Source organism: Rhynchophorus ferrugineus, unplaced genomic scaffold, assembly GCF_030347505.1.
Source record: "Rhynchophorus ferrugineus isolate W39M unplaced genomic scaffold, kcgeb_rfMv2 rfM5, whole genome shotgun sequence".
NCBI lineage: Eukaryota > Metazoa > Arthropoda > Insecta > Coleoptera > Curculionidae > Rhynchophorus > Rhynchophorus ferrugineus.
The window spans coordinates 23,431,133-23,458,479 of NW_027472584.1; the positions used below are offsets into that span (position 1 = coordinate 23,431,133).

Sequence of the window (27,347 nt, forward strand, 5' to 3'; positions counted from 1 at the left end):
ATAATATGATTTAGAGATGTATTGTTGGTTGTCTTATGATTTGAAAGAATTTCACATTATTGTGTTTTTCTGGGGTTATTTTTTTAACAAAACAATAAATAATAGAAATGTTTTCGACACCTATACATATAATTTTCTAGTTTTCGGTTTGGTAAGTTCGCTAAAAGCCTATTTAAAGTTTTAGTTATCTGGTCCAGAAAATTGTTGTGTGGTTTATTTTTTTAGGACAGTTTGTATTTTTTCCTTAATTCCTTTTGTTTCAAACAAGGGAACTTTTTTTTTGCTTTCCTCTACTACTATTTCCACCTTTAGGGCTATTTTTCTTTCTCCAAGGTACGATATTAACGAATATCATTTAATAGAGGATAGTTTCCGAAAATAATGACGGCTGAATTATATTATTTAGAAACTAATAGTTTAGATAAGTAGTATTTATAAAATATATTTTTTATTAAAAAATGCTATAACACGACAATTTGAAAAAAACACAAGTAAGTAAAAGAAACAAACATGTTCTTTCTTTGAACCTGGCTTGTAAAAAACTGTCCAACAATAACAGAATGATGACGAGATTCTAACGTAACTCTTACAAAGGGAAACATATTTCCCAACACAGCTCGGTGATGAAATGTAAAGGAAAATTTATTCTTATTAGCTCGGAAGCAGTGCATTACTGTAACTAGTCCTAAGTTGAAATCCGTCGCTTAAAAGCTTAGTTTTATGTCATTATCCAATTATTCAATTAGCCGCATTCTCTCACACCGTTAGTTAATTCAGTCTTATTCTCGCCCTTTGATTTGTTTCTTCAGATTATTGCTACTTCAAATGATGTCTTCACCAAGTATTTTTTCATTTGTTTATTTATGTCATTATCAAATTGTATTTGTAATTGTGATCGTAAAAATTGTGATTTCAATTTAAATTCTTTATATGCTTTCAAGGACTAAAAAAAATATTTAGATGTTAATTATAATGAAAATGCTCTTACCTCGAAGAAAATGTCTTGCTTGTTCTAAATTATAAATATGTAACATAATTTCTCATAGAGCATAATATGATTTAGAGATGCATTGTTGTTTGTCTTATGATTTGAAAGAATTTGTTAGCGGTTAGTTGCCAATACTATTTCAAATAAGTAACAAAAAAATATAATAAAACTTAGTACATTAACTGACACACACACAATCAAGAATTTTTTAAAATTTACCACGTTATTTTGATAGTATTATTGATACTAACAATAATTTTCAACCAATTTAATGTACATTTATTTAATCTTGGTTACTTCTGACTGATTTATTCAGTTTGTTTCGCTGCTTTATTTTTAGAATCGACTGTAGATTTCAAATTAGTTCGTTCCAGATCTCGTTTACATTTCAAGGAGTGTTTTCAAGTGAAACTTGCAAATGCCACCGAAAGAAATTGACGGTATTCAACGTGCACTTCTAGCTACAAAAACTAACTTGAATTTTCAATTAATTAAAGTCAAAGCCTGACTATATTTTAAGTAGATTTAAAGCGCCTTTTCGGAAATCTTTCCATTACTGAACTTAACGAAGTTCGAAAGTCAAGCAATATTTAAACAAGACCAAGACCAGGTTTTATATTATTTTATCAGAGGTGTTACAGTTTTATTGAAATACTAGACAAGCTAGGGGTTCTCTATTTGGGAATAAATTAGGCATTTTAACGATTTAGCCTTTTTTTCTTGTAACGTTAAAATAAGAATATTTATTAAAATTGGTGCTTTATTCAATAAATAAAATGAAATAAAAAATATTATGTAAAATATCTCTTGAATTTTTCAACTATACTGACGAAACCATTTTTACGAATATCTGTAATGTAATCTACTTCTATTGTGACCCATGGAGGAAATTGCAATAACCGTAATGCGTAAAATGCTGAGAAATGCAGCATAAATAGACAGGCAGTAGTCAGATTGTGGTCCCTGCGGAGCATAATTTTAGTCTGCTATGTCAACCTGTTGTCGCTGCAATATGGGAGCTTGTTATTTACAAGAGATGCACAAATTCTATCTGGCTTATGCGGTATTAAACGTGTCAAATGGTCCTGATTTGCTGTAATCACTTTTTAATAAATATTAATGGTCCTATATTGTAATATTATTTAACCTATAAGTATTTTATAATAAGTTTTATTTCATACCTAACATAATTAGGTAGATATATCAACCACATAAGGAACTTTTAATTAATTTTGATGAATTTCTGTTTAAACTTTTCTATCGTTTTTTAAGGCAATAACCATTATTAGCCACTAATATTACCCATTTTCTTAAAGTATGTGACTTTCATGAACAGTGTAATTATGTAGGTATAAAAAGAATAACATAACAATTGTGAATAAACTTTAACTAATTTCTTTACAAGTTGAAAGCTTTATTCTAATTAGTTGCCAACATTATTATTATTTAAGCTACTATCTACTACCAGTTTTTTTTCTTAGCATGTTGTATGATGCGGGTTTCGCACGTATCATTACTATACAAATATTGTAAGAAAAATATAAGGACTGCTAATTAATTTTGAGGGATGTCTGTAGAAACTTAATGCATTGTCCCATTACCTGGGATCAATTTTTCTTATTTTCTGCTAGAATGCGATTTCTATACCTAGCAGAATTGTGAAGGTATTTTTAGAAATTCAATTTTGACGGAGTTTTGTAGAAACTCAAATTTTTATACTGAAAAGTTCCATACATTATTGCATTTCATTGTATTGACCATCATTAGTGATCAATTTTTTTCGTTTTCTGTTAGAATTCAATTGTCACACCTGGTAGAATTATGAATATTTTATTAAAAATGTCTGTTTTGACTGATATTTTAATAAACTCAAAGATTTATTCTGAACCGTTGCATGTACATTATTGTTTTTGAGGTATTGATCATATTGTTGTTTTGTTTTTCTTATTATGTGATGGATCGTGATTTTTATACAGAAAAGTGATTATGCTCATAAAAATTGTAATCCCACTCATTCGGTTTTTTTTAAATTAAAATATGTTTACTGTTCATATATTGATGTAATGATTATGATTTAAAAAGAATATATTTTGAGAGAACCTATTAATCGCTGTAATTGATGGAATACTAAGAGAACATCCCTAAAAGCGAGTAATAATTCAGTGTAATAATGGCGTTGTTGAATAATGCAGGTTTCGACATTGCAGTTAAAGCAATAATACCTCATATTAGTATGATTAATAACAAAGTCAAGCATATGTTTGGCAAGGTAGGCCGCATAACATTTTATTCACGAAAGGCGGGTAATATAAATTCGCAGTCATTTCGAATATACGCAGAATTTAGATTTGATTTCGAATCTATTTTGGGTTCCTTTCTTTTAGTAAAAGCCGAGGAAACATTGATGTCATTTTTATCTGTTTTTTTAGCCGCCGTTTATATATAAAAAATTGTCACGTTACAAAGTGGAAAATAAAATATATCAGCTTTCTATAAAAGGTTTCGGAGGAAGTTTATAAGACAGGGATATCTCTGGAATCAATTTCAGTGAATACATTTTATTACAACTGAATCTGGGATGTATGTCTCGTAAAAAATTAGTTAAACGACACGTTTGGTATGAGATACATCGAATATTCCATTTAAATTATTCGATAGGTGATTGAATTAGTTAAAATGTTTGGTTTTATTAGTTTTTTGTGTTATTTATAAATATTCTATTAAAAACTCAACAAACTTCTTGAAACTCCTTAACAGTGTAACTCATTCATTTATAAACTTCAGTATTCATATAGATTGAATTTTCAAGAGCCAGGGTACCGATTGACATACTAAAATTAAGTTATTTTTCTTCCCCAAATTACTAAATAACTATTTAAACAATTTTTTTACCTTTATTGATATAATGAAACTCTGTTTTATAATAGAATAATGTCACTAAAAAAAAACTTAATTTATAAAATATAGATTGGATTTTCAAGAGCGAGCGTATCGACTGATTTACTAAAATTTAAGGTACTAAGTAGTTTAAGTCATTTTTCTTCTTAAGATTATTAAATAATTATTTAAAACAATTTTTTAACTTTTATTGAAATAATGAAACTTACATTATTTCTGATTTTATTATGTATCTTGCTTCGAAATATGAATTTGTTAAAAACTTATTAAACATTAAACAATACAGTGTTGTATTCACCTATAAACGTTAGATGAAATGGTTAATAGACTTAATTATTTATGTTTAGTAAATTGTTTAACAGTTTTATTAGTTTTCTTGTGTTATTTATAAACATTCTATTACAACTCAACGAGCTTTTTGTAAATCATTAAGAGCTGCACCAACTCTGTTTTATAAAAGAATAATGTCACTAAAATGGAAACTTAATTTATAAAATATATATTGGATTTTCAAGAGCCAGGGTATCGACTGATATACTAAAATTTAAGGCACTAAGTAGTTTAAGTCATTTTTCTTCTTCAATGTATTAAATAATTATTTAAAACAATTTTTTAACTTTTATTGAAATAATGAAACTTAAATTATTTCTGATTTTATTATGTATCTTGCTTCGAAATATGAATTTGTTAAAAACTTATTAAAGTTAAACAATACAGTGTTGTATTCACCTATAAACGTTAGATGAAATGGTTAATAGACTTAATTATTTATGTTTAGTAAATTGTTTAACAGTTTTATTAGTTTTTTTTGTGTTATTTATAAACATTCTATTACAACTCAACGAGCTTTTTGTAAATCATTAAGAACTGCACCAACTCGGTTTTATAAAAGAATAATGTCACTAAAATGTAAACTTAATTTATAAAATATAGATTGTATTTTCAAGAGCCAGAGTATCGACTGCTATACTAAAATTTAAGGTACTAACTAGTCTAAATCATTTTTCTTCTTCAAAGTATTAAATAATTATTTAAAACAATTTTTTAACTTTTATTGAAATAATGAAACTTAAATTATTTCTGAATTTATTATGCATCTTGGTTCGAAATATGAATTTGTTAAAAACTTATTAAACATTAAACAATAGAGTGTTGTATTCACCTATAAACGTTAGATAAAACGGTTAATAGACTTAATTATTTATGTTTAGTAACATTTTCCTCATTTACTTTATTAAGGTAAAATGGTCTTGATGTGGGAAACTTGCTTTCATGGAACCCTTAACAATTTTATTAAATTATAGCCCGAAGAAACCTAATTATTCAATATTCCAAGGCGTTTATTTCTCATCATCCTATCCAATATGAAAATAACGATGTGCTTATAGTATATTTGACGATAAGTTTTTATATATTTATCAATGTATCTAAAAAGAGGGTCTTAATTTTTTTCGAATAGTAATTCGGGATACTTTTTCAAAGACAAAAACTAATTTGTCTGTTACTGATATATCGGAAGCAATTTTATCGTGGAAAAAAAAGATAAGGGTTTAAGAACGGAGAATATTTAGCTTTGTGAAAAATAGACATAAAAAACTGTTATCCCTCTAAGGGTATTGTCATTCTTTAACGGGCTTGAAATATAGTGTTAACATGTCAGTGTTTTTTGGCCATTTGACGTTTGAAGGATAACTAAATATGCGAGTGTTGTAATAAGAAGGGAATTGTATATCGTTCTACTTTTATTACGTGAAAATATTTGTATGAAAATGAACGTTGTAGTAAAACATGGGTTATTGCAAACAGATTTATTTACAGTTATTACAGAATTAATTAACGTTTAAAAAATGTGTACTTACCATTGTTGTCGATTTTTTACATTTGGCAGAATCAGCAAAAATATTTAATTGAGTCTGACCCTCAGGGGTTGGACATTGGTCAATATCAACATGACGTAGATCAATGTCAATCCCACTGGTGCCCCTGTAATAAAATATATAGCTCTGTTAGTTGTCTAATAATCAATTTTTGATGTCAATATGATATTAATTACATTTCCTATCGCATTATTTTTATATTAGATTTATTTTATCTTATAGATCTTATAAATTTATTGAGATTCGAGTTTATTACTATTATTATTAATAGTATATCTATTATAGTTTTTATTTATTAACAGGGATAGGGATGGGTTTTTTGATAAAATTGTGGAAACAATTATGTTTGAAAAACTGTTCATGAATATAAAAAAATAATTTGAGTGTACCTGCTCTTGATAATTACAAACAAAGCCTATGTTATATTAATTGTGTTTATTATCAAATGTTTAAAGTTTGTTCTTCTATTAATTTGGGAGTGAATTATATAAAACAAATTGGATTGTACAAATATAATTTTATCTCTTTTTGGGAACGAAAATCCGATATTTTGTTCGTGGAATAAAAGATAATATCATTCCATAGGTATTGTTTAAACATCTCCCATGGACATTACAAAATACATTCTCTCATTAAACGAAAAATAGGTCATGTAGTTCCTAGACCATAATTGGAAACCTGGTTTAATGCAGTGCAAGTTACGATACGGGCTTTCTTTATAATATTCCTATAAAGTCATAGATTTATCTAGCTACTACATTGTGGTGTGTTAGACTGTTTTAATAAAAATCACCCTCAACCTGAAGACATAATTTCTGCGGTGCATTAACTAACATTTTTATATATCCGGATGTATTTTCTTGTTAAAGTTATGTTCTAAATTATTAAAGATAAAATATATATAGCCAGTTGATAAGAAATTATTTAAGACGCACATTTGGATCCCATTCAAGGGCTAATGATAAGTCAATAAAAAGTCTAAAAATGAGTCAAAGTTTTGATTGTTGTTGAGTAATACATGAAAAATAAGTTTAGAGTTTTTAGAACACCAATTTTTTACAACAAAATAAAATTTTAACCATAAATTCGAAATTAATTGAAATAAGTAAAATGTCATAGGGCTAGTCAATTTGGCATAAAAGTCTACATAAGAGGGCTAACAATTATTATAACATCGTCAATATTAATTAAATTAGAGGAAAAGTCTGAAATTGAGCAAAAACCGAGATTTTTCCCGAGTATACATATGGAAATTTTGTCGAAATTGTTCATACTTCCGAATAAGCTCTAGCTCTGTAAAAAGTATAATTTTGATATTTAATTAACAAAAAATGTATTTATTTTCCCCTATACCCAATATATAATTCAATACACACAGGTTTTTCGAATAACATTTTTTAAAACATAATCAAATTTTTACCATAAATTATAAACAAACAGACATACGTAATCTATCATAGGACTAGTCAATTCGGCGTAAAATTCTGCATTAGAGAGGTATATTGCATTATTATGACAATAATATTAATTAAAATAAAGTAAAATGTCCAAAAATGATCAAAAATCGAGATTTTTCATGAGTATATATATGGAAATTTTGTGTAAACGGTTCATATACCCGAATAAGCTATAGTTCCGTATATATAATACAATACACTTGGATTTATAGAATAACATTTTTTATAACAACATTAAGTTTTCACCATAAACTATAAATAAACAGACAAACCTAATACATCATAGACCTAGTCAATTCGGCGTAAAATTCTGCATTAGACAGATATATTGCATTATTATAACATTAATATTAATTAAAATAAAGTAAAATGTCCGAAAATGATCAAAATTTAAGATTTTTCATGAGTATATATATGGAAATTTTGTCAAAATGGATCATACCTCCGAATAAGCTCTAGCTCTGTAATAAGTATAATTTTAATATGTAATTAACAAAAAATGTATTTATTTTCCCCTATACCCAATATACAATTCAATACACATAGGTTTTTAGAATAAATTTTTTTAAAACAATCAAATTTTTACCATAAATTATAAACAAACAGATATACGTAATATATCATAGGACTAGTTAATTCGGCGTAAAATTCATAAAAGAGAGATATATTTCATTATTATAACATTAATATTAATTAAAATAGAGTAAAATGTGCGGAAATGAGCGAAAATTGAGATTTTTCATGAGTATATATATGGAAATTTTGTCAAAACGGTTCATATATCCGAATAAGCTATAGTTCCGTAATTAGTATGATTTTGATATGTAATTAACAAAAAATATATTTATTTTCCCTTACACCCGATATATAATACAATACACTTGGATTTCTAGAATAAAATTTTTTATAACAACATTAAGTTTTCACCATAAACTATAAATAAACAGACATACGTAATACATCATAGGACTAGTCAATTCGGCGCAAAATTCTGCATTAGAGGGATATATTGCATTATTATAACATTAATATTAATTAAAATAGAGTAAAATGTCCGAAAATGATTAAAAATCGAGATTTTTCATGAGTATATATATGGAAATTTTGTCAAAATGGTTCATAGCTTCGAATAAGCTCTAGGTTTATAATAAGTATAATTTTAATATATAATTAACAAAAAATGTATTTATTTTCCCCTATACCTTATATATAATACAATACACGTAGGTTTTTAGAATAACATGTTTCATAACAAAATCAAATTTTCAATATTAATTTAAATAGAGTGAACAGTCTGAAAATTATCAAAAATCGCAAATTTTCCTGAGTATTCATACGGAAATTTTGTTAAAATGGTTCATAACTCTGAATAAGCTCTAACTCTGTAATTAGTATAAATTTAATGTATAATTATCAAGAAAAGTATCTATTTTACCATATATTCAATATATAACAAGCCAAGCTCGAATTCTATAAGTAGTATAATTTTAATGTGTTAATATAAATAGGATAAAAAGTATGAAAATAAACAAAAATCGAGATTTAGAATGAATATATAAAATAGTGAATTATTTGATAGTGTATTAATTAATTCATTTATTATTATTTTCTAAACAAAATCCAAACTTATAGAGGTAGCGGTTAGGCTATTTTAATAAAAATCATTCGTAAGACATCATTTACGATAGTTTGACTCTCTTTTATTTGGTGTCTGGACTTTTCGAAATATAAAATAAGCAATAACAGCAACAATACGAAATAAAAACTCCCATGATCATTTCAAATTCCAAAATGAATACGACGTAAAAATGGAAACAGTTTCTATTTGTTGTGCAAAAATCTATATGTGCTATACTTCCAAAATATATTCATAGAATTCTAGTTTTGCTCTATTTTGTGCTATAACAAATATCTCACGTTGTATTTACGTAAATATCGTAAAATTGCAAATCTTATCATGATGAAATACAATGACAAATGAATAAGCTGATCTAGTCGACGCAATAGTTGAAGGAAATAGTCATTTATCATCATTTTAAAAAATATTAACGTAATGATCACAATATGAAAGTGCATCAAGCAAATGTATTTATGATTTACTGCTTTTCTATTCCTGCATTCTTATTCTATCGCTCACTTTAAAGCGTTTTACTGAATACGGATTATATCCATTAAAATATGGCAAATTCTTCTTTCCCATTTCAATATTAAAACGATTTAGAAGTCTAAGAATGAACATTACTGCTTTTCTTTTCTTTTGTATTTAACATCATTTAATTGTAATTAAAATATTATATATACTAAATATATGAAAAAGTTGGATTATACATTTTAGATTTTAAGCATCAGTCATATTGACCAGATATTTCTCCATGCGACAAAAATTAATTTTTTATTTTGAATTGTTTTTTGGCGAATAATTGATTATTGGTCACCTTGATGAAACTATGCTATATATAGATGCTAAGTCTCTATTTTAGTTCAGCAAAAGTTTTGTTAAGGGTACAGTTTAAAAGAAATAATAAACTTCAATAATTTAACAGTGTTGCAGCGGTTAAAGTAGTTAATATTCAACAACCAAAATAATCAATTTCGAAATGGACTTTTACAAAAGTTATTCAGAATACTCTTGCTTAATTGGAAATAGTATTCTTACCATTATAGTATTTACCCTAAATTAAGATCAAATTTTGATGCTCAACTCATTCATAGCACGATTTATGATCATAATTATTTTGCTTCAGTGTCGAGGTGGAAGGCCTTCCTGGAATAACCCATGACATTTTGCGTTTGAGATTGTCGTAGTGTTCATACTTTTCATCGTCAATGCGGTACAGACAGCTCTTCTTTTTTACAAAGTAAGTAATTATATCATTATCATACTGGAAATAGTTGATTCATAAAATGTTAACTTATCTGAAGGTTCCTCAAGAGTTTGAGCTGAATATTGTATTTAACATTATTTAAATGTAATTAAAATATTATATATACTAAATATATGAAAAAGTAATATATGTTGATTAAAATTTTATATTTTAAGCATCCGTCATATTGTCCAGATATTTCTCCATGCGATTATAATATATTTTTAATTTTGAATCATTTTTGGCGAACAGAACGATAATGGCCATCTCGATGAAACTATAATATATATAGAGTGACTCAAAAAGAAACTAAGATGTTAAGTCCCTATTTTAGTTCAGTAAAAGTTTTTTAATAGTACAGTTTAAAAGAAATATAAACTCCAATAATTTAGCAGTGTTGCAGCAGTTAAAGCAATTCATATTCAACAACAAATATAATCAATTGCAAGATAGACTTTTATGAAAGTTATTCAGAATTTTCCTGATTGTTTGGAAAGAATATTGTAAGCATTATAGTATTTACGCTAAATTAGGATTAAATTTAGATTTTTTTATTTGAATATAACTAATCATATTAAATAAAATTAACAGGTGTTTGAAATTTATCGTAAAATTTATATTATAAAGCGTTCTGATACTAAATATTGTAAAATATAAAAAAGGCGCCTGATTTTCATTTAATAAAATATTAACAATACACATTTTACGGTTAATACTGAATCTGATTATCCAGCCCCGTTTAGACAGCGTTCCAGATGTATGAAAATATTATCCATATTTACGATTCATAAAATCCTTCTATATTTTCGTACGAATCCGCTGGTGAAAACGTAATTCACAGACCAATAAACGGTTATTCGAGAAAATACATAATGAATATGATTGGATCTAAAAAAATGTAGACCTTTGCCTCTCATATTTTTATTTTTCCTGAAACGCCTATCTCTAGGAGGCAACAAATGAGTGCTTTTTCCTCGGTTATTTTCATCATGGAAACAGAGAATGGGAAGTTTGAGGTGGATTCGTGATATTCAAGTTCGTTTTTTTGTAATTTAGGTTCATGTTTGGGTTTTTTTTCTCTCTCCTTTCGAACTTTCGAAATTTCAGTTAAACTTTACGCTATGAATAATATATTGTTTCATTTTTTTAGCAGATATTATATTTCGAAATAATATCAGGGGCCTGCCTGTATCATTTTTTCACTTTCAAAAGCCACTTGTTGGTATAATATATATATATATATATATATATATATATATATATATATATATATATATATATATATATATATATATATATATATAAGTTATTGAAAAGACAAATTGTAGGTTAGTAGGCAACGATTAGTAGCAATGTAAAAATAAATCATTAAAAAATTATATGAAACATATGTTTAATTGGTTAATTAATTTAATCATAAAATAGTTTAGTATCAATCGAAACTAAAAGTAGAAAATTTGCGGAAAGCTATGTTAAAGCCTAGTTAAATATTTACGATTCATAACATCTTTCTATATTTTCGTACGAATCCGCTGGTGAAAACGTAATTCACAGACCAATAAACGATTATTCGAGAAGATACATAATGAATATGATTGGATCTAAAAAAATCTAGACATTTGCCTCTCATTTTTTTATTTTTCCTGAAACGCCTATCTCTAGGAGGCAACAAATGAGTGCTTTTTCCTCGGTTATTTTCATCATGGAAACAGAGAATGGGAAGTTTGAGGTGGATTCGTGATATTCAAGTTCGTTTTTTTGTAATTTAGGTTCATGTTTGGGTTCTTTTCTCTCTCTCTCCTTTCGAACTTTCGAAATTTCAGGTAAACTTTACGCTATGAATAATATATTGTTTCATTTTTTTAGCAGATATTATATTTAGAAATAATATCAGGGGCCTGCCTGTATCATTTTTTCACTTTCAAAAGCCAGTTGTTGGTGTAATATATATATATATATATATATATATATATATATATATATATATATATATATATATATATATATATATATATATATATATATATATATATATATATATATATATATATATATGTATATATATTTTTTTTTTCATGAATCTCTACAATTTTTCTACAATCTATGTAGCTATTATGCAATTCTTGAACATTGCAATATGTGGCTAAGTGCTGAAATGCAAGAGGGTGGAGTTAGAGTTTGGTACTACTCGCTTTTGCTGGTGCTTTTTTTGTAACAATACGTTATTCAATTTGTTCAATTAATGTCGGTGGCCAACTGCAATAATAGTTTCATTCGGCTTTAGCAGCTCATAATACAGTACACTTTGCTGTTCTCAAATCATTCACAGCATGATTTATGATAATAAATATTTTTCTTCAGTGTCGAGGTGGAAGGCTCTCCTGGAATAACCCAAGCCATTTTGCGTTTGGGATTGTCGTAGTGTGTATACTTTTCATCGTCTATGCGATACCGAAAGCTCGTCTTTTTTGCATGGAAAGCAATTAAATCACTATCACCCTGGAAACAGTTGAATCATAAACTGCTAACCTATCTGAAGGTTTTTCAAGAGTTTGAGCTGAGTTTTCAACCAATACGTCTTACAATTATCTGTCTTCGATTTTTTTGATCCTCCAGGTTCTTTATCTTTTGACAGAATTGTTGAAGGTCATCCAGGAGTATTGAAAATTATTGCAACTTATTCGAATGAACTTGTATTAAGTTTAGTTTGTTGTGCACTTTGATTCGGGTGTCATAAAAGTAATAATCTCTTTGCAAAAGAACCTTCTTCTCATTCGAAAAAATACGGTGAATTACCTAACAGGATTTATATGGAAACAACGGCTTTAACGAAAAAAAATATTAGTCATATTTCTAAGCTTTGAAGCTGATTCTCCATGTTTGATTGCATCAACTAGCAGTATTGCTTCAATTTTCAGTATGAAAGTGAGTAAAAGCATTGCAAAGTAATATTTCCACTTGATTTATGAGTACAAAGATAACATATTTAACATATATTGTTCTCTCGTATCACTGTTTGTTTTGGATCACCGAGTTACAGCAATTTGAAAAAAATAGAGCTTAGTGTTAGAATCTCCGCAGTTTTCACAAATCATGCCTTAATAACAAACCATCAAAACTCTAATTAATGATTATAGAGTGATTTATATTGATTCATTTATAATTCTAATAAATAATTCGGACAGGAAAGTTCATTCATTATATTTTAACTAGATACAACTAGCAAGTAATCGTCGGAATAGTAAATTTGTTTCAAGTGTATGACGTAAAGTATATGCAACCAGATTCATCGATAATCTGAAACATTGTAACTTGATTTTATTATTTTATTAAGATTTAATAAAAGAGTTATTGGAATTAGAGAAATGTCAACGAGATTTCAGATAACGTAATAATATGCGAATATATTATGGGAAATGGTAATAAAATATGTTTTTTTAACTTGAGAACTTTTGCCGATACAAAAGTTGAGTTTTATATTTTTCTGTAACATCTGGCGAACAGTTGAACATTTTTATAACATTATATAAAATATGTTTGGTTGTCAATTTGAAATTTATGGAAATCTTTTGCAACTGGTTATAAATTATTTACATAGTACTGTGATTAATACGTTAAAAATAATATTGTATTTTTAATACTAACATTGAAATTAAAGAAGAAAAAATACGAATTCCTGTAAATATTAAATTTAACTGACTGGAATGGTTTGATAATGTTTCTTTTAATTAAAATTGTAAATAAAATAGTGACTGTTTTGCTTTATTTAAAATTAAACCAGATTCATTTAATTAACAAAGAGGCGAACAAATTATGTTTATCTGTAAACAAAGCACACTTTGATTATAACAAACATGTAAATACACACAAAAAATATATCATTTAATTTTATTAAGAGCAAATTTTTTGCTTTTGTGGTTGTAATTTGTTAAATATTATTATACCAGGACTGTAAATTAATTTTGAGGGATTTAAAATCGCATTGCTGGTCATAAAATGTCTTATCCACTATATTCACCAAACATTGCAGCTTTTGATTGTCGTTTGTTCTAATCGATGTCATAGTTAGTTCTATATTTATATATTTTTATTAAGACATTCGAAAGTGAGATGTTCCTTGGATAGTCTTAAAAAGTATACTAATTTTTGATGTCGACTTCAGTCACTGCCTAAAGAATAAAAAAACTAAGGTCTAGTAGTAGTGAAGTTTAATAAAGTAGTGACTGACATCAATATAAAAAACTATAACGACAAGGTAAACTTCGCCTTGTCAAGCCTTGAATTTACAAAAAAAACGTTATTTTATATGAAAATCACTTCATATATACTGTTTATATTTTTTTATGTTTGTCAGTTTGATATTTTCTTCCGAATCCGTGAAAATGTATATCAGAATATCGTGAGAATAAGGAATATGATTACATCTAAAATCTAAATATTTCTCTCTCTGATATATATTTTTTATTTTTGTAAAGCGTCTATCTGTAAGGGCAACTGATGAGTTTTTTTGTTATTTTCCAGATAAAAAAACGGACAACTTTGAGACAAATCTGGTATATTCGGTTTTTCTCCACAGCTGTGAAAAATTACAATTTGGCTCAGTTGAAAAAAATGTTCCGTCAAGAAAATTATGTTAGTATCCAGACTGTTTTAAATATATAAAATAAATCTGATTATACAAATAAAAGTTGTTTCAATAGGCTTATTTTAGGAATATATGATTTACACAAATGATACAACTGTTAAATTAATACTAAATAACCAAACAGTTTACAAAATAATAAATTTCATTGGTAGATAATGGTTAAGTTGATGGCTATAGTTATTTGCTATTATTTGCTATAGTTGTTGCTCCATAGATAAGTGCCTATAATTCGATAAGGAACAAGTAACCAGGCTGGGTAAGGCCGAACTTTTTCTGGAATTGTCTCCAAATTAGTCAATCACCAATTTATTGGAACAACAATTGTTTCTGGTACTACAATTGAAAAATGACCAAATAACATCAACCAGCTTCTTTCAAGTCAAAGTTACATTACTTTTCGTTAAGCTATTCGACATATTTTGAATAGAAAAATCGTATACATACATTTATGATATAATGCATTTTTGTGATACATTCTTATATGCTTCAAGGTTTGAATTATTACGTTACAGCCATATGTTAGGGTGAGAGATTTTCCCTAGAAATACGTAATAGATATTCCATAAGACAAATTTATTTTGCCATTTCAAAGTTCACATTGCGTTTTAACATATTTTAAAAAGAAAAATAATCGTAATTACCATCTAAAGTTAGAATATAGCAAAATGTCTTGGTTAATTGGACGAAAATCACAATTATCACTGCATAATAAATTGCTATTATACAAGCAATGATTGAAACCTATATGGACATAGGAAATTCAATTATGGGGATGTTCCGCGAAAAGTAATATAAATATAATAAATATATAAGTATTTTAGATGTATCTAGATACTACAGGGCTAATTACGTGAACTGAGACCTTCAGATATGGCCTGTCAATCATGAAATCATGAGAATTGCAAAGAGACATAAGGACAGACTACATTCTTTTATCTACATCTAAGTAACAAAACTCTTGGATAACAACAGAACTGGATACAGGCTCAAAACATTTGATCTTGTGTAGTGAGGTTAATTTAATAAAAAAACTTCAGTGCAATGCAATACATAAGTATTATTACGCCAGAAACTAAGATAGGGCGGTTGGGTCCTTCTAAACATATATTTAGATTTAAGTTATTGAAAAGACAAATTGTAGGTTAGTCAGCAACAACTAGTGGCAATATAATCAATAAATCATTAACTAAAATTATATAAAATATATGTTTAATTAGTTAATTAATTTAATTATAAAATAGTTTAGTATCAGTCGAACCTAAAAGTAGAAACTTTGCAGAAAGCTATGTTAACTTCTAGTTAAATATTTGCGATTCATAACATCCTTCTATATTTTCGTACGAATCCGCTGGGGAAAACTTAATTCACAGACCAATAAACGGTTATTCGAGAAGATACATAATGAATATGATTGGATCTAAAAAAATCTAGACCTTTGCCTCTCATATTGTTATTTTTCCTGAAACGCCTATCTCTAGGAGGCAACAAATGAATGCTTTTTCCTCGGCTATTTTAATCATGAAAACAGAGAATGGGAAGTTTGAGGTGGATTCGTGATATTCAAGTTCGTTTTTTGTAATTTAGGTTCATGTTTGTGTTTTTTTTCTCTCTCTCCTTTCCAATTTTCGAAATTTCAGTTAAACTTTACGCTATGAATAATATATTGTTTCAATTTTTTTTTACCAGATATTATATTTAGAAGTAATATCAGGGGCCTGCCTGTATCATTTTTTTACTTTCAAAAGCGATTTGTTGGTATAACATACGTTATTCAATTTGTTCAATTGATGTCGGTGGTCAACTGCAGTAATAGTTTCATTCGGCTTTAGCAGATCATAATACAGTACACTTTGCTATTCCCAAATCATTCACAGCATGATTTATGATAATAAATATTTTGCTTCGGTGTCGAGGTGGAAGGCTCTCCTGGAATAACCCATGATATTTTGCGTTTGGTATTGTCGTAGTGTGCATACTTTTCATCGTCTATGCGACACCGAAAGCTCTTCTTTTTTGCACGGCAAGCAGTTATATCTCTATCACCCTGGAAATTGTTGAATCATAAACTGCTAACCTATCTGAAGGTTTTTCAAGAGTTGGTAGATGTATCTAGATACTATAGGGCTGATTACTTAAACTGAGACCTTCAGATATGGTCTGTCAATCATGAAATTATGAGAATTGCAAAGAGACATAAGGACAGACTACATTCTTTTATCTACATCGAAGTAACAAAACTCTTGGATAACACCAGAACTGGATACAGGCTCAAAACATTTGATCTTGTGTAGTGAGTTTAATTTAATAAAAAAACGGCAGTACAATGCAATATATAAACATTATTACGCCCGAAACTAAGATAGGGCGGTTGGGTCCTCCTAAACATATATTTAGATTTAAGTTATTGAAAAGACAAATTGTAGGTTAGTCAGCAACAACTAGTGGCAATATAATCAATAAATCATTAACTAAAATTATATAAAATATATGTTTAATTAGTTAATTAATTTAATTATAAAATAGTTTAGTATCAGTCGAACCTAAAAGTAGAAACTTTGCAGAAAGCTATGTTAACTTCTAGTTAAATATTTACGATTCATAACATCCTTCTATATTTTCGTACGAATCCGCTGGGGAAAACTTAATTCACAGACCAATAAACGGTTATTCGAGAAGATACATAATGAATATGATTGGATCTAAAAAAATCTAGACCTTTGCCTCTCATATTGTTATTTTTCCTGAAATGCCTATCTCTAGGAGGCAACAAATGAGTGCTTTTTCCTCGGTTATTTTCATCATGGAAACAGAGAATGGGAAGTTTGAGGTGGATTCGTGATATTCAAGTTCGTTTTTTTGTAATTTAGGTTCATGTTTGGGTTTTTTTTTCTCTCTCCTTTCGAACTTTCGAAATTTCAGGTAAACTTTACGCTATGAATAATATATTGTTTCAATTTTTTTTTACCAGATATTATATTTAGAAGTAATATCAGGGGCCTGCCTGTATCATTTTTTCACTTTCAAAAGCGATTTGTTGGTATAACATACGTTATTCAATTTGTTCAATTGATATCGGTGGTCAACTGCAGTAATAGTTTCATTCGGCTTTAGCAGCTCATAATACAGTACACTTTGCTGTTCTCAAATCATTCACAGCATGATTTATGATAATAAATATTTTGCTTCGGTGTCGAGGTGGAAGGCTCTCCTGGAATAACCCATGATATTTTTCGTTTGGGATTGTCGTAGTGTGCATACTTTTCATCGTCTATGCGACACCGAAAGCTCTTCTTTTTTGCACGGCAAGCAGTTATATCACTATCACCCTGGAAATTGTTGAATCATAAACTGCTAACCTATCTGAAGGTTTTTCAAGAGTTGGTAGATGTATCTAGATACTATAGGGCTGATTACTTAAACTGAGACCTTCAGATATGGTCTGTCAATCATGAAATCATGAGAATTGTAAAGAGACATAAGGACAGACTACATTCTTTTATCTATATCGGAGTAACAAAACTCTTGGATCACACCAGAACTGGATACAGACTCAAAACATTTGATCTTGTGTAGTGAGGTTAATTTAATAAAAAAACTTCAGTGCAATGCAATACATAAGCATTATTACGCCAGAAACTAAGATAGGGCGGTTGGGTCCTCCTAAACATATATTTAGATTTAAGATATTGAAAAGACAAATTGAAGGTTAGTCGGCAACAACTAGTGGCAATATAATCAATAAATCATTAACTAAAATTATATAAAATATATGTTTAATTAGTTAATTAATTTAATTATAAAATAGTTTAGTATCAGTCGAACCTAAATGTAGAAACTTTGCAGAAAGCTATGTTAACTTCTAGTTAAATATTTACGATTCATAACATCCTTCTATATTTTCGTACGAATCCGCTGGGGAAAACTTAATTCACAGACCAATAAACGGTTATTCGAGAAGATACATAATGAATATGATTGGATCTAAAAAAATCTAGACCTTTGCCTCTCATATTGTTATTTTTTCTGAAATGCCTATCTCTAGGAGGCAACAAATGAGTGCTTTTTCCTCGGTTATTTTCATCATGGAAACAGAGAATGGGAAGTTTGAGGTGGATTCGTGATATTCAAGTTCGTTTTTTTGTAATTTAGGTTCATGTTTGGGTTTTTTTTTCTCTCTCCTTTCGAACTTTCGAAATTTCAGGTAAACTTTACGCTATGAATAATATATTGTTTCAATTTTTTTTTACCAGATATTATATTTAGAAGTAATATCAGGGGCCTGCCTGTATCATTTTTTCACTTTCAAAAGCGATTTGTTGGTATAACATACGTTATTCAATTTGTTCAATTGATTCGGCTTTAGCAGCTCATAATACAGTACACTTTGCTATTCCCAAATCATTCACAGCATGATTTATGATAATAAATATTTTGCTTCGGTGTCGAGGTGGAAGGCTCTCCTGGAATAACCCATGATATTTTTCGTTTGGGATTGTCGTAGTGTGCATACTTTTCATCGTCTATGCGACACCGAAAGCTCTTCTTTTTTGCACGGCAAGCAGTTATATCACTATCACCCTGGAAAATGTTGAATCATAAACTGCTAACCTATCTGAAGGTTTTTCAAGAGTTGGTAGATGTATCTAGATACTATAGGGCTGATTACTTAAACTGAGACCTTCAGATATGGTCTGTCAATCATGAAATCATGAGAATTGCAAAGAGACATAAGGACAGACTACATTCTTTTATCTACATCGAAGTAACAAAACTCTTGGATAACACCAGAACTGGATACAGGCTCAAAACATTTGATCTTGTGTAGTGAGGTTAATTTAATAAAAAAACTTCAGTGTAATGCAATACATAAGTATTATTACGCCAGAAACTAAGATAGGGCGGTTGGGTCCTCCTAAACATATATTTAGATTTAAGTTATTGAAAAGACAAATTGTAGGTTAGTCAGCAACAACTAGTGGCAATATAATCAATAAATCATTAACTAAAATTATATAAAATATATGTTTAATTAGTTAATTAATTTAATTATAAAATAGTTTAGTATCAATCGAAACTAAAAGTATAAGCTTTGCGGAAAGCTATGTTAAAGCCTAGTTAAACATTTGTCTGGCTTCAATAAATAACGATAAGTGTTATAACTACGACATAAGATTAAATCTTCTTATATTCTGGTAGAAATAAGGCGATGTTCTTTGTGAAGTTACGATAAATTTCATAAAGGAATTGCTATTTATCTAAAATGGAATTTGTAATATTCTCAGTCTGATAATTTATTATTTTAAAAGATATCTTTAGATTTCGTAAAAATAGAATTTCGGCTCCAATGAGAACAACAAAGGTATGTCACGTCTTGTATTAAATGACTTATTTCATTTATATACATCCAACAAATCTGATATTAGGAGTTTGAATTAATTATTTGATATATTTTTTTTACAAATTTAGGGTTTAATATTGTAGAGTTTTACTGTTCATTACTATATACTATTTCTAATTTAATTTTATTGAAGGCATTACAAGGCTTTTATAATTTATGAAGGTAATAATATTTTTCTAATAACGGTGTACCGGAAAGTCCTTAACGGTTAAAAAAAAATACATAATTTTCAAGGAATTGGAAAAATATATTTATTCTAGCACTTTCATTCTAGATTCTAGAATCATTTCAATCATTTCATGAATCATTTTTTGGGCCACATTTAATGCTTCTGTCAATTGTTTTTGAGTTTGGGCTCGGTCTTCATCCAATAACTCTTGCAGTTTCGCAATCTTTCTCGGTCTACCAGAACATTCTTTGTCTTAAATATCACCACGAAATCACCATTTTTTAATTTTTGAATGTTATGAATAACAGAAATTTAAATCTTATGACAAAGTTTTAACATGAATGAAATTAGTATCCAATGTGATATAAGTTACGCCATATGTAGTAAATACTTTAAGCCTTATTTTGAAAATAAGAGAAATTATGAAATCTTTTTGAAAAGCAGGGTAGAAATATATAACTATTAAATTCATTAGATATTTAACATTGCAAATGACACAATACACATTTTTCCTGAGAACTTTTAATTTGGCTCTGAATAATTTAAAACTAAAAAAGTTCCATTTAATTCCCAAGTTATATTTCCGTATTTTCCAATGTTCGAATGTAGACAGATATTGAATAATTTCACTGAAAATCTCTCGAAGCTAAAGCGTATTTTTACCCTCAACTAGCAGGATATATATTCGCATGTGTTTATAAAATATAAATGAGGCAATTCTTCAGCAGGTTATTACAAAATTTTTGAACAACAAAATATAATACAATTTCCTAAAAAAAATATAGCTTAGATATATTTATTTAGTGAATATTGTCTTAAAAAATAAGTGTTTTAAAATTTCCTTTTGTTTCCGAATAATATTGACAGAAATGTAAAAAGAGATGTTGAGATTCTTGTCACGTACACTATTTTTCATTATATTTTGAAAGAAATCTTTCAGTATTTTGGGTTAATAACTTGCCCTCTCTCATACTTTTGGTATTTTTTCTTGCATTATTAATGAGGCAATCTTTCATGAGGGTGTACCAAAAGCAAAGGAAAAGGTTTTCGAGGAAACTTTTAGTTGGAGTGATGTTAAAGGAAGCGCTTAACTCCATGTACTAGTTTTAATAACAAACTTATATCATTTTTAAAAGTTGATTTCACTATTTGAATTCATTAAATTCTTCGACGTACTCCATATAAGTTTAAAGGGCAATTTCGACGAATATAATGATTATTTTACAGAGAAATATAATCTGACGATATTGCACTGCAGACTTCGGATTAAAACTTGACAGTGGGATTATAAGATCTTATAGAACTTTGAATTCCTTAGTACCATTAACTAATTTCTTCGTCTTGATATAAATGACATTGTTTGAATATGAAGTGCAACATTCACTGGCTAAGGATAATTTTTATATAAAATTATGTTCTAATTATAACATATTATATGATATGATAATATGATATTCGGTTTTTTAATTTCATATGGTTTATGGTATTAAATATTAATAAAGACAATAAAGTAAAAAATCTTTTAAAATAAAACCGTTGAACTTAGATTTGGAATAACTTTAAATATCATAAATTAGAGGAATATTATAGGTTAAAAATGTTAAATATATTGAAATTAGAATTGAAATAATTTTAAATATCATTGATTTGAATGGATAAATATGTAGCACATTAAATTTTGGGTATCATTTTATATGAACAACTTGATCTATTAAAATTAAAACTGGAGTATTCTAATTAAAATATTGTTTTTATTGATATATCGACTTAAAATTACAACTAGATAAAATATTTTATATTTGGCAATATTTTATATGAAGAACATTATATTGCAAAATTGGAATATTGTACTAAAACTGCTCTATTTATTGAAATTAGAATTGAAATAAGTTTAAATATCATTTATTTGAAGTGATAGCTACGTAATATATTTAGTTTTTAAAGTTATATTTAAAATTAAAACTGAAATATTCTGATAAATTGTTGTATTTATTGAAAGAAGAATTGAAATATTTTTTGAATTTGACAAAATTGTAGGTGTTACAAGCCAATTAAATATCTTGATAACCATTTTACAATAATAAAGTGCGTTAGTTAAACTGAAATATATAAATAAAATTGAAATAATTATGTATACCATCGAGTTGTTTTATAACTACAAAATATATTTTATTTTTGGAATTTTTTTATACGAATAGTATATTACAAAAATATAATTGGAATATTATATTAAAACTGTTCTATTTATTGAAATTAGAGTTGATATAATTTTAAATGTAATCAAATTGTTGATGATATAAAACAATAGCAATAATTCGAGAACTATTTTAAAATACTAATACCGAAATAATATATTGGAAAATGTCATGTTTACAGAAATTAGAGTAGGATTAATTTTAGATAGAACACGAAAACATTTGAGAACTATTTCACTTGAGTAAGGCTGGAGAAATATTTTAGTCGATATTGATTTATAAGAGAGTATTCAGCATACTCATATATGGCAAAACTTTTGCTAAATCTATACAAGCAAAAGGCTTTTGTCATGCAATATAGTCGGCACATAACGTGAAGAGAGCGAACCTCGATTAACCATAATATCAAGCAATATCGTCTGAATGGAATAGTGAAATTTTAGATTTAGTGCTGTTTAGGGTAGTCGTGTAATACTATAACAGCGTTTTACAATTTCCAATCCGACAACACATTCTTTTCATCTAGAACTGGTAGCTTATAAATATATAGAAAAATTACAATCATAATACCCTTAAAAGATTTATTACGTAATATTAAATCAATTGGAACTTACTTGAAAAAATATGTGTTATTTTTAAAACCGAAGAATGGAACTGTATAGGTGAGCATCCAAATATTTCCACCACCACAATCATAATATGGCTTGGACCACTTCCCATCCTCATATCTTACAGCTAATATTTCTTCGGGAATTCGGACATCGTGAGTTGTGCCGTTATATCTATACGATGTGTAGCCTGAAAAAAGATCGAACGTTGTAAAAAATGGGATAGTGTATTCATGAAAAATCAAACGGTTTTTTAAGAAATTTTGAAGAAAATAAGATAAAAACTATTTTATATAAGACATAATTTATGTTTCAATATAAAAATATAAAAACTACGAATATTAATAGCTTTAAACCAACTAAAAATTCGCCTTAAATAACATTTCGAATCGTGTACGAAACTTGGCTGGTATAAGATGACATCAAAAAAAAATTGCTTTGACGTCGAATAAAATCAAATCTAAAAATCCTCCCCCCTAAAATACAGGTAGTTATAGGAAGAGGCTTTATTAAAAATTCTTTTTCGATCTCTGAAGACCTGTTTAGTTGAAAGAGTAAACTGATAAAATATTTAAAAAAGTTTATATGGGAAACTGTCTTAAAAAGAACCTAAATTCTGATTGATGTATCTTTTTCCTTCCAGATATATTCAATGAAGAGCCTATTTTATAAGAATATGTATATTTAAATAATAAAAGGTAAGATGTACGTTCTTTGTAAAATGTATTTAAATTTTTATGAGTTAATTACATTTAACTATTGTTGTTTGTGTTACATTTAGGGTTTTAAACTTCCATGTCTGTCAAAATGTCAATTTTGTAGTTACCAAACTAAAAAATATTGTTAATATTAATATTATTTATAAAAATGTTCATGTCTCTCTAATTTAATTTAAAATTTGGTCGTGAAATTATCCTTGTCTTTCTGATAGGCTTCATAATTAAAATCTGTTGTATAGGGTTTCATAATTGAAAATGACAAGAATGACGGCAACAGACGTAGAATACCAGCATTATTTTTGACATAAAGAAAGTCTGCGAGATTTCCATCTCTAGACAACTCTTCCCTCAAGACATTTTAAGATTTTATATCGTCATGTTTTTTCGATGTATATCAGAGTTATTTTTAAGAAAATATCGGGTAGTATTACCATTATTAGCTGAATAAAAATAATGTTCAGAAATATTTTCTTACTAAGAGTAATTTTAATACTCAAAATCATATATTATATGAAATACTGAGAAACAAACAATACATAAAGAAATTAATTCTAAAAAAGCTCCTGGTTTTGACCTAATAACTGGAAGAATCTTACAAGGGCTGTCAGGAAAGTGTATTAAGTTAATAACATTCATATTTAATACCATGTTAAGACTTAATTACTTTCCTAGCACTTGAAAAGCACCTAGAAAGTGGCTCAAATCATTATGATTCTTAAACCTGAGAAAAAATTAGGAAGCGTCTCCTCTTATCGTCCTATAAGCCTGTTACCTGTGATCTCGAAATATTCAAAAAAATATATATTATAAATAATCGTAGAGGAGAGTAATATTATTCCAGACCATCAATTTGACTTCCGTAATGAACACGGAACAATAGAACAAATGCATAGATTAGTCAACCAAATTAACAAAAACTTAAACGATAAAAAATATTGCTCCGATGCATTTCTCGATATTTCTCAGGCCTTTGACAAAGTGTGGCACACTGGAGTGCCCCATACGCACTTTCAACTGCTAAAATCGTACTTCACAGACAGACATTTTATTGTCAAACAGAGTGACTATACCTACACCCAATATATTCGGGTGTTCCGCAGGGCAGCGTTCTTGGTCCATTGTTATATCTATTGTATACAGCTGACCTAGCGACCTCAAGAAACACTACTGTTGCAATATATGCTGACGATACAGCGGTTTTATCATTACACGATAATCCAATATCAGCCACAAAAAACCTCCAACTTCATCTTAACAAAGTCGAATTGTGATTGAAAACGTGGCGTATCAAAGCAAATGAGACAAAATCAGCCCATGTGGCATTAACCCTTTGTAGAAGAACATGTCCCTCAGCAAAATTGAATAATTAAGAACTTCCGCAAGCCGACAACGTTAAATATTTGGGAATGCATTTCGATCGATGTTTGACATTGAAAAAATATATAGTGACAAAACGCAAACAGCTTACTATTAAAAACTAAAGCAAATACAGGCTGATAGGGGGTAAATCTAAATTATCATAAGATAACAAGGTTTTGCTTAGGCCCATTTGGAGCTAATGGTATTGAACTGTGGGGTACTAGTAGCAAATCTAACATAGATATCGTACAGAGGTTCCAGAATAAAGTGTTGCGAGTCTCGTCGATGCCCCATATTACGTGTCCAATAAACTGATTTAGGGCGATATCCTCATAGAACGAGTGTGATATAGAACAACTAACTGATAGAACAGTTAAAAGTGCGCGATGACAGTGAAGTGCGTAGGCTCAAACGCAAACTACCATACGGACTGATTAATAGACAGAAAGAGTGAGATTTAATAATCTCTAGAGTAAGCTAGAATAGTTTTTAGAATATGTTAGGATATACTTTAAAATAAGTTAGAATAGTATCTAGAATAAGATTTAAATTATAAGTTATACAGTAGATCACTTACTGAAGTGACCTTCTACATGTTGGGATAGTTATATTATATAACTGAAATCATATAATAATACCTATTGCCGACGGGCAGATTGCTGAGTTATAGAAGAGTAATAAAAAAAATGTTACGCCGTCATATATTTATACATCTTTAAGCAAAGTTTTTTGCAAGAAATGTCTTATTTAATGAAAAGTAAAAAACCATTGAAAGTCATCGTTCGTTGAAAATTTACGGCGAATACGTTTTGGTCAACAATGCTATGTGTTTGGTGGGACCAAAGCGGCGTGGTATATTATGATCTGTTGAAACTTGGTGAAACAGTTAATAGTGATCGTTACCAACAATAAATTGCAGACACGGAATCCCAGAGCAGCACTTCGCCAATATCAAAGAACTTCTTCGTGTTTTCTCTAAGAACAAACAAGAATTTAGAATTTTTTTGTGATGGCATCCATAAATTAACTGAAAAATGGTCAAGAGGTATAGAATTAATTGACCAATACTTTGAATAAATAAATTGTTCCATTTTCTGGAGAATCACATAGTTTTTTTCCGAAAAGAAACGGAAATGACTTACCGGTATTAACACCTGGTATTAAAAATTTTGCTCAAGGCATGGGTAACTTATGTGCATTTTATGTATTGAAGCACAAAAATATCCATCAAATACTTCCTTTATATTTAAAAATTGGTTACTAATTTTTCTCTACTAATAAATAAAATATTTCTTTTTATAAAGAACGATCATCATATCTCTGAAAATTATGAAAAATATTAAACATATATATTCATAATTTATGGTACAATTTAGATTGGTGGCGAATAATATCTAAATAATTACACGCTGCTTCATAATACTAACATCATTATTAATAAAAAATAATTCAAAAAGATTCTCGAAGTTTTATTGTTTTATTTCTGCTTTCTCGCTACCACAAATTATCTTATCTTTATTGTAATCGATAACGAACAGCATAATTATGTCGCTTGATTTCCAGATCATTTATTGATTAGTCCCGATTAAGTCTCGGATATTATAAAACTCAAGTTGTTTTCAAATTAAATTTTCATTAGCGTCAGATTAAATAGCTATTATTGACTATCGAAGGTGATAGAGTGCCTTGTGTTCAGCTCTTTTATATTTTTTATGGCTGCTTATCAAAATGGAATTTATAAATAGAGTACAATTATAATAAATAAAATTTATATATATAGAAATTATAACGTACATAGTAAAATAAGTATTGAGAGTTTGACATAACAATTCCTTTCTCATTAAAAAGACGATTTATTTTAGGGTTACCATACACCATAATGCTCGTCATTACACCAAATATAACATGTCAAATGTCATTAAATCTCGCTTTTTATTGCAATTTATTGAGCTTCCAAACCAAATTGATATAAATTCATCAGTTTGTTTCCAGGTACTTTAGAAGTGTTATTTTGATACAGTTGTTAAGAACAAAATTGATAATTGGGATGGATAGGGAAAATTATATATACATTGGACACTGGATATGTTGAGAGAAGATTTTTGTCGACCTAATTTGTAGTTTTTATATTGTAACAATATCGAGGTGAGAAAAATAATGGCTAGAAATA

The 27,347-nt window shown here is 28.1% G+C and overlaps 1 protein-coding gene across 3 annotated transcripts in view; it reads right to left on the minus strand.

Annotated features, from left to right (window-relative positions):
• LOC143197822 (metabotropic glycine receptor) overlaps nucleotides 1-27,347 on the minus strand; it is a 578,984-nt gene that overhangs the window by 75,364 nt on the left and 476,273 nt on the right. For all 3 annotated transcript variants that reach the window (XM_076406597.1, XM_076406598.1, XM_076406599.1), the window contains 2 exons: nucleotides 23,106-23,289; nucleotides 5,746-5,869 (listed from right to left, as the gene is read on the minus strand). In XM_076406597.1, the coding sequence (XP_076262712.1) occupies nucleotides 5,746-5,869; nucleotides 23,106-23,289 (308 nt within the window). The remainder of the gene's footprint in view (nucleotides 1-5,745; nucleotides 5,870-23,105; nucleotides 23,290-27,347) is intronic.